General features: G+C 41.4%; 1 protein-coding gene and 1 non-coding gene across 2 annotated transcripts in view; one reads left to right on the plus strand and one right to left on the minus strand.

The window, feature by feature from the left end:
- Positions 1 to 1,243: 1,243 nt before the first annotated feature.
- Positions 1,244 to 9,316, minus strand: part of LOC103364583 (sialic acid-binding Ig-like lectin 15) — a 13,104-nt gene continuing 5,031 nt past the window's right edge. The window contains exons 2-7 of the mRNA XM_008291735.1: positions 7,665 to 8,033; positions 6,229 to 6,591; positions 5,287 to 5,373; positions 2,648 to 2,686; positions 2,194 to 2,227; positions 1,244 to 2,097 (exon numbers count right to left, since the gene is read on the minus strand). Of these exons, the coding sequence (XP_008289957.1) occupies positions 2,199 to 2,227; positions 2,648 to 2,686; positions 5,287 to 5,373; positions 6,229 to 6,591; positions 7,665 to 8,013 (867 nt within the window). The 5' untranslated portion in view covers positions 8,014 to 8,033 and the 3' untranslated portion in view covers positions 1,244 to 2,097; positions 2,194 to 2,198. The remainder of the gene's footprint in view (positions 2,098 to 2,193; positions 2,228 to 2,647; positions 2,687 to 5,286; positions 5,374 to 6,228; positions 6,592 to 7,664; positions 8,034 to 9,316) is intronic.
- trnae-uuc (transfer RNA glutamic acid (anticodon UUC)) lies at positions 9,245 to 9,316 on the plus strand. The gene has a single exon. It is a non-coding gene; the product is annotated as a tRNA-Glu (tRNA).

Genomic DNA, 9,316 nt, shown 5'->3' on the forward strand with positions numbered 1-9,316 from the left:
GTGGAGGAGGAACGTTTGACTCAAAGATGAATCAAAAATCTGTTCATGTGTGTCGTGCATGTATTAAATCTCACAGTGTGATCTGTTGTGCTGAGCAGCTGCATGAGTCTCCTGAATTTTTGACTAAAACACTCTCAGAACTCATCAATAATTCAGACCGCAGCCTCAGAAACTGTAGACCGAGAGGAGGAAAGGCCTGCTGCAGCTGCAATGCCCTCGAACACCGGCACCGCTCGGGTCCAAGCAGCCGTCCGAAGCTGCCGGCAGATGCAGGATGAAGGAAAACAGGAAGACGTTCAAGTTCAGCTCAGCTAAGACGAACAAGATCTGTTCACAGCTGTCACCAGAAGCTGCAAAATGAGGAAATGACTACAAAGACCAGCCAAAATGACACAAAACATCATCACAGAAGATGCAATACTGCTCACATGAGAAGCAAAATAACACAACACGACTACAAAGAGACGCAAAACAACCAGAATTAGACACTGGATCAATAAAATAAAACTTAAAATAATGCAAAATTGCACAAAAACCCCCACAATGAATTGTAAAATGACTCAAATGAAGAAAAAAAAATGACCACAAAGAGATGAAAAATTACCTAAAAGAAGAAGAAAAGTGACATAAAACCAGCCAAAATCACAACAGAAATTAACCACAAAGAGATTTAAACAGCCAGAATTAATGGAACAGTGACTGAAGTGAGACACAAAATGATAATGATCGTTATTCCAAAAATAAAATGCAAAATCACACAAAACATACAAAATGAGGTGGAATGAGCAACACAAGCTGAAAAATGATGCAGTTCAAATGAAGCATGATGTAAAATTCAACAACACGTCCACTGAAACACTGCTGGTGTAATGTGGCCGCCTGCACAGACACATCTCGTCCACAGCTGGAGGTCAGTGTGGAGCCCTGATGAGCAAACAAGCCACTAAATTAAAAAAGCTTTACCTTCTGTGTAGAAACTCTACATTCAGGCTAATGAATGTGCTGAGGGTCATTTTGTCAAAGATTTCTCTGTTGATCAGATTTTAAGTCTCATCAAAAGCTCTGATGAGCTAAACTCGCTCCGTGTCGGCTATTGGAGCTCGTGTTTGAAGAAACAAAAAAAAGCTATTTTGTCAGATTGGTTCCCGGTTATGTTACCTGCTCTGTGTCTCGTAAAGAGAGACCTAAAGCAGCTGACGTGTGAGAATCTGTTCTCTGAGCTGCAGCAGCAAAAGGTGTAAAAACACCTCCGAGCAACAGAAACTGCTTCTGTCCACCACAGCAGTTATTTCTTTAGCATTGTTGTTTGTCGCCATGGAGACGCAGCAACATGTTCTTCACACTTACAACCACATCCTGTGGCCACAAAGTGGTTAAACACACACCAGCGGAAACACACACCCACACAGCCACACAAGAAGCAGCATGAAGTGAAGATGAAACCTGCAGCAGCTTCTGAAAGTTCCTGACTGAGTCTGCAGGCCACAGGTGAAGCCTCATGTGCACCACAGCAGCAGCCGCTCAGCAGACCACAGAGGGTCAACGGAGCCAGAGACAGCTTTCATGGCACAGCAGCCAGGAAACAACAAGTTCAAGAGAGAGCTTTTCAAAATGACACCAAAAACAATGTCAAAGAGACAGAAAGTGACACTAAATCACTAAAATAGGAAAATAAATGGCACAAAGTGACAACAAAGACACACAAAACGACTGGAATGAAGCACCAAATAACCACAATGAGACAAATAATTATCAAAATAAAACATGAAATGACCTCAACGTGATGTAAACGATGGAACTGAGATACATAAGAGGAAATAAAGCTGATACAAAAGAAGAGCTGCCAGGTGACTAGAATTTGACACAATGTGAGCAAATCAGCCCAAAACAGATGAAGAATTACGGTAAACAATTACAATAAGAACAAAAATTACACAAACGAATCCCAAACATGTGCAACACAACCTAAATGAGATGAAAATGAAAAATGACCAACGTAAGACACAAAATTCCTAAAAAGTAAGAAAATCTTTCTTCAGACGGTGAAGGGTTTTAGTTTCCTGAGAAAAACCTGCTCAACTGTCAGAGGACGTCTTTCTGAAAACAAAGAACACGCTTAGAAATGTCGTTTAATCATCACTATTTCCTTTTTTAAATGTATCAGTGGGTTATTTAGGCCAGTAGTTTTCATACCTGCATCAGTGGACGCTCAAAGAATAAATGACACCTGAAATCACAACAGTTCAGACATTAAAAGACATTCAGAAGTTCACATACACTTTAAGGACCATGTGTATCATGGCAGTCTTTAGTTTCCAGTTTCTCCACTGTGGCAGGTTTTCCTTTCTTCACGTGGTTTTTTTTAAAGCAAATGTCAAATATTATCTAAATTGAAGTGCCTCAAACGTGACAGCTTGTTGCTTTTCTTCATTATTTATAACGTTACATCCAATATATCAAAATGTTTGGACACAGTGAAGGTGTTGTTTTAAATCAACCTTCAGCTTTTAATTCTCAGGATTCAGAATACAATCACACAGACACACTTATTGTAGCTGCATGAGAACATGAGGAAGGATTTTGGCGCCCTCTTGTGGCTTCCTGCTACTGTTGCTACAGGTTGAGTTCACCTGGTCGCCTCACTCACCTGCTTCTTCACGCTGCTGAACGGAGTTCCCATGTGGAACTGAAAAAAACAACAACACAGGTCTCATTAGAAGAGAAAACAGCTGCTCCACTGACACGAGTCATTTTACAAGAGTGTTCACGCTGATGCACTTTTGACGTGTAACTGAGTGAAAAATATTTTAAAAAATAACCTAAATGAAATCTGTCAAACTGAAAACCTGCCAAAATGCAAAAAAGGACCAAAATGCGAAACAAAATGACCAAAAAGAGACTTAAAATGATCAGAGGCACTGAACACAACCAAAATAAAACTCAGAGAGCTGCAAAATAAACTAAAAATGACTGAAACGAGATGCAGAATGATGCTAAGCTATGAAAAGAAGCAGCAAAATTACACGAAATGACCACAAGCAAACCCACAGCAAGCAAATCCAATTAAAACATGTGTGATGGACAAACTGGGAACAAACCAGTGTAACTACATACAATAACATTTATAAATCTGAGCTGTTAAATATTCTGCTGCACTACGTTTATCAGACAGCTTCAGTTATTAAACTTAAAATTATGCGCGAGGTGGCTTTCAGTCAGTTGAGAATTTATGCCTGAAACATTTCATACTGTGAGCTTCTTAGATTTGATTATTCTTCGGCTTTTCCTTTTAATTTGAAAGATTTTTTAGTTGTTTTGAAGCTTGGACTGTTGTAAAGGTGCCTCTTTTGGGAACAGTATTCTGAATTTTTACTGACCAATCAATCGATTTGAGGAGAAATGAAGGTTCAATAATCATTGGTTAGAGTCCGTGCAGGAAAGCTAAAGTTAATTAAGTATATACGGTATTATTTAAAATGCTTGAGTGAACTGAGTCAGTCTGGTTTTAAATGGGGTCACTCTACCAAGACTGCCCTCCTATCTGCAACAGAAGCATTGCATTCTATTGCTGCTACATCTGTCAGCTGCCTTTGACAACCACCACACGCTCGTCTCCACACTCACTGAGCTGGGCATCTCAGGATCTGCCCTCCGCTGGTTTATGTCCGACCTCTCAGGGAGATACTTCAGAGTATCCTGAAGGGGAGAAGTGTCCGAACTGCACGACCAATCCAGAGGGGTTCCTCAAGGGTCAGTGCTCGGTCCTCTTCTCTTCTCAGTATACACAACCTCACTCGGTGCAATAATCCACACCCGTGGTTTCTCATACCGTTGCTATGCTGATGATACTCAGCTCTTCCCGTCGTTCCCCCAGACGACCACACAGTCTCTGCTCGGATCTCATCATGCCTTGCAGATATCTCGGCATGGATGAAAAAACGCCACCTTCAACTCAACCTCTATTAGACGGAGCTCCTTGTCATCCCAACCAGTCCCTCTCTACAACAAGAATCAACATCGAGCTTGATTCAACCCACAAAATCTGCCAGAAACTTGGGCGTCATGATTGATGACCAACTAACCTTCAAGGCTCATGTGGCCTCCGTTGCTTGGTCGTGTCCATTCGCCCTGTACAACATCAGGAAGATCAGATCCTTTCCTGTCTGAACATGCAGCACAACTCCTGGTCCAAGCTCTCATAATATCACACATTGACTACTGCAGCTCCTTACTGGCAGGCCTCCCCACATCCACGGTCAAACCTCTGCAGATGATCCAGAATGCAGCAGCACGTCTGATTTTCAACCAGCCAAAAACAGCACAACGTCACCCCGCTGTTCAGATCGCTTCACTGGCTTCCAGTTGCTGCCAGCACCAAACTGAAAACTCTGACACTTACCCACAAAACTACAACGAGAACAGCTCCCTCCTACTTGAACTTTCTCATTCGGGTCCACACTCCCTCCCACTCACTACGCTCGACCAACAAAAGCCTCCTGATACAACCACAACAACAGGGCCGAGGTCGATAGCTCGACGCTTCTCCTCCGTGGTGGAACAAGCAACCAAACTCTGTTCGATCTGCTGATTCCCTCTCAGTCTTTAAGAAAAGACTAAAGAGCAGCTCTTCACTGAACACTTTTGCACTTGACAGACTGAAACAAGAAAAAGAAAAAAAAACAAAACATTTCCAGTTACCTCCCGCACATCCTGCTGTCGGCATCAACACCGTATCACACTTGAACTTGTTCTATGGCAGCTTGTTTTCTCCTGACTTGGTGTTTACTTGTGTTCTATCCGCTCTCATTAGTAAGTTACTGGAGATGCTACATACATTACTTAAACATCAGCAGTAGATGAAGATTTAACTTTAATTTCACTGTGTTTTCACATATAGAGGTTAGATGTAAAGCAGGGTTGACACCTTCTGATCAGCAGCACAGAGCCAAAACTGCAGAGTCACCACTTCCCGTTAAAAATGATAAATAGTCTCCGACATGTTCTGCTAAGGGCAGATTACAACATTCTCCGTTGTGAAACACCCTAAATGCTTTCATATCTGCTCAGATGTTAAACTGATTTAATCTGTTGCAAAAGCAGCTCCACACATCCGGCTGCATTAAGAAAATGCAGAAATAGTGACTTATTCCTTCAGTGCAGGGTGTTTGCTTGTAACTGAGAAGTTTAACAGGGTCGTGAACTTTTGTGTAATTTGTGACTTGCTGCTTTAAGTTTAGATCCTGTGCTTGATAATGACTCGTGCATGTACGAGCCGACAGAACTCACGCTCGACGATGGTCAGCTCTGAATAAACCGTCTCAATCTCTCGGGCAGCTGGAGGCTCGGAGTCCTGCGGTGGAGGATTTCGTGTTTCTGATGCAAACGACATGAGACACAAGCAGAAAATATTAGTTGAAATATATTTTTAAAAAACACAGCAACACTTGAAGATTCAACACTAAAGTCAGTCCCAGTCAGCACAACAGCAATCTCACGTCATCCCTTTGCTCAGGTTGGTGTAAAATTGTTTGTAAGAATATCTGAATGCTAAATAAAGTCCAGCATAGTCCTGCTAAAAGTTAACTGCTTATTCCTTTTTGAGGGGGAAAAACATAAACTCTTACATATAGTTCTTGCACTTGATCTTAGCTTCAGTTTGTGTTCCTTAGGTATGAGCATATGAGCTAAAAAATAAAATAAAATCAGAAGAACGGTTGTTGAAGATATTCTGGGTGTATTAATAATTTACTTTTTTCTTACTGTTTTCTGTATTCAAGAAAAAAAAAAAGATTTTCCAATATCTCATTTGTTACAGGCTCAATACTGCAGTAGCTAAAGCTGCTTAACGTCCTCCTAAAGGCTAACTAGCCGAGCTCAGCTGTCTGTCACATTTGTCCAGCTGGTAGACTTCTTTATATTACACACAGTTACCTGAAAAACTTAAATGTAATGGTCAAGAACAATAACAATATAATAAACTATTATTGTACCAGAATAAATGAAATATTATGTCTCAGAGCCTACAGCATCAACCAATGTAAATAACTTAATGATTTAAATATTATGATTCAATCCTCCAGTAATATATAATACGAATTAATTAAAGTTGAGACCCGACAAACTGAAACATGGGAAGTTTAAACATGCAAACATTTCAGAAATCAAAAACTGTGGCCCATGTTGCGTATCCACTGACTGACTTCAGCAGCACTTGTATGAGAAGCTCACTCAGGCAGTAGATGGTGATTCCTGCCGACAGCAGCAGCAGCAGCAGCACGACGACGCCGCACACAGTCAGAATGATCATCAGGTGATTAGTGGTTGGATACGTCCTCTCTGCTTCGCCCAGCCTGCTCTCCGCCCTGCAGGTAACCTCCTCCTCCTGCTCCTGCAGGTAGGGGATACAGGTGGTCCGACTGTACGGGCCAATCACTAAGGTCTGGACCTGGACCTCCAACAAGCGTTTGGTGACCGACAGATAGACAACTTTAGGCAGCGGGTGACCCTCCACTTCACACCTCAGTGACCGGGGGGTGCTGTCCGAGCCGCAGGGCGCCTCCACCACCGACAGGTTTGGAATCTGTGGTGCAACTGGCAAAACAAAACATCATGGAGAAAAAAAAAGAGATGTCATGTGATTCAGCTGCAGCAGTGCAGTGATTTTGTGCTCAGTAGGTTGGAAAACTGAAAATATGATGCAGAAATGTGATTGTCATAGCATTTCAAAATTTGAATCAAATATTCAAAAATGTGAATCTAACATTCCTAAATTTAAATAACATTCTGAAATTCTAATCGTGACGTTCTGAAATTCAAATCAGAACATTTTGAAATTTACGTCAAAGCACTGAAAAACTTTCATGACATCCCAAAGTTTAAATCACAGCATTCCAAAAATGAATTGTAACATTCTGAAACTTAAATAATAACATTCCTAAATTCAAATCACAACATTTTGAAATTCAAATCATAACATTATAAAATTTAAATAAAATTTTGAAATTCAAATCACAAAATTTTAAAATTTAAATTATTTAATTACAAAAATTAAACCATAACATTCGGAAATTCTAATCACAGCATTCTAAAATAGAAATGAAAACATCTCAAAATTAGAGTATTCAACAATTAAAATCACAACATTCCAGAATTCAAATCATAACATTCTGAAATTTTAATTATAACATTTAGAAATTTTAATTATAACTTGTGCTCTAAATCCCTCCAAACATGTTGCCACATACGTTTTATTAACAATACGGGAACCCTCAAGTTGGTGCAAGAACACAGACTGAACCTCAGGATACGTGGGCGGCTGTGGCTCAGGTGGTGAAGCAGGTCGGTCAACCATCGGGAGGTCGGCGGTTCTATTCCGCCCTGTAACCTGTGTCATGGTCGTTGTGTCCTTGGGCAAAGCACTTCACCCGTCTTGCCTGGTGTGAATGCGTATGAATGGATTGTTTGAGGTGGTGGTCAGAGGGGCCGGAGGGGCAGAATGGCAGCCACGCCTCTGTCAGTCTGCCCCAGGGCAGCTGTGGCTACAGTCGTAGCTACCACCACCAGAATGAATAACTGACAGTGTAAAGCACCTTTGAGTGTCTAGAAAAGCGCTGCATAAATCTGATCAATTATTATTATTACTTGAAACCTTGAGGAGAACTTACGTTCAACAAAAAGATCAATCTTTTTTTCCGAATTCTTTCCCCTGTCCAGCTCCACTCGGCAGAAGAAAGTGCCGTTATCCAGCAGCTCTACCTTCCTGATGAGGAGTGACAGCTGCCCCCGCCGAGGATCTCCATCCAGGGAGTATTTTAATCCAGACCCTGAACACTCATTGGCTGCTTCCATTGAGTCATTTGTAACTGAACATTTAAAGAACGGTTCGGTTTTTGGATCTCTCGCCAGCCATTTGACGGTGATCTTCCCTGAATAGCCCTTCGGTCCGTGAGTGAAGGAGCAGTTGAGGACAGCGTCTTCTCCTCTGGACACAGTGACGACCGGAGACACCGTCATCGTCAGGGCAGAAACAGCTCCTGAAGAGAACGACCACGTCTTGAGGTTAGGCTTCATGTTGGAACCATTCGCTGCACATACAAGATGGACACCCCGGATAGCAGGGAACGTTCCCACAACACTGGCTAAAATTACTTACAAGTTCTTACAATGTTTCAAAGACGACATTTTAGACTCATGGATTAATAATTATTAATTAATAATATCAAAGATGGTCATAATTTTTCGGAAAGCTAAGGACGAACATTCTCAAACCAACATGTTCAAAAAGAAAATGTCAAGGTGTTATCAAGTTTTCCGATGACAAACGTCGTCCCTGTCCTGTGGTACATTAACAAAGATACAACAATGTACCTGCAATGTTCTGAGGATGATCTGATACTGTTGCTGTGGCAACACATTATCGAACGTTCTTTTATAGAACATTAGCGCACTGGTACCCGATGACGCATGATATCAAAGGGAGGACGTTCTCAATGTGACCTTCATTAAAGATAGAGCATAATGGTGTAACTATGTCTTTAGAGAACATTAGGTTTCCTTTGAAGATAACGTTCCAGGAACTAAAAAAAAAAAAAACAACTTCCTGCAGAAAACTTTACTAGAATTTTGCAAGACTTTCTCACAACGTTTTTAGAACAGACACATTCTAGCTCAGAAAGCCTTAAAGGTCTGCATAGAGTCTCAGCCATCCCGGTTATGGCAACAAGACTTCTTTTTGGGCTCTTGGGGACATTTCCACCAACAGGCTTCCTCAGTTCTAAGTGAATGATGTGGACCAGAGGTGTTGATCTGTAGCACCACTTATCAGGTACCTTTAATGTAGTCATTACAATGAACTCCAATATGACCTCATAGATTAGGGTGTAACCCAAGACTGCCTTCAAAATCTACTGAAGTCACACTCATGTCCTGTGAGTTCAACTGCTAGGATGACAACAAGCATCTCTGTGTGTAGAATTCAGAACTTCCCACATTGAGGTGAAGCCCTGATAACTGTTTGCAGATAAGTTAAGATCACAGGCAACATTTGAAGATCATAAGTTATTAATTTACAGTATATCTGTCTCTGCACTGGAATGTGAAACTGGCAACCAGGAATGTTAAACCATAGGGATGACTGAACACCTTTTGGGATGTCTGCAAGAAATAGGTCCAGTCACAACAATAAGAGCTGGTTATAGCACCTATTGAAAACTCCAGATTGCTGCTCTCAGATTCACATGTCAGGTCCCATATGGTCTAGCGGTCAGGATTCCTGGTTTTCACCCAGGCGGCCCGGGTTCAACTCCCGGTATGGGAA

The sequence above is a fragment of the Stegastes partitus genome, unplaced genomic scaffold (assembly GCF_000690725.1).
Source record: "Stegastes partitus isolate 25-593 unplaced genomic scaffold, Stegastes_partitus-1.0.2 Scaffold760, whole genome shotgun sequence".
In the NCBI taxonomy this organism is placed as follows: domain Eukaryota; kingdom Metazoa; phylum Chordata; class Actinopteri; family Pomacentridae; genus Stegastes; species Stegastes partitus.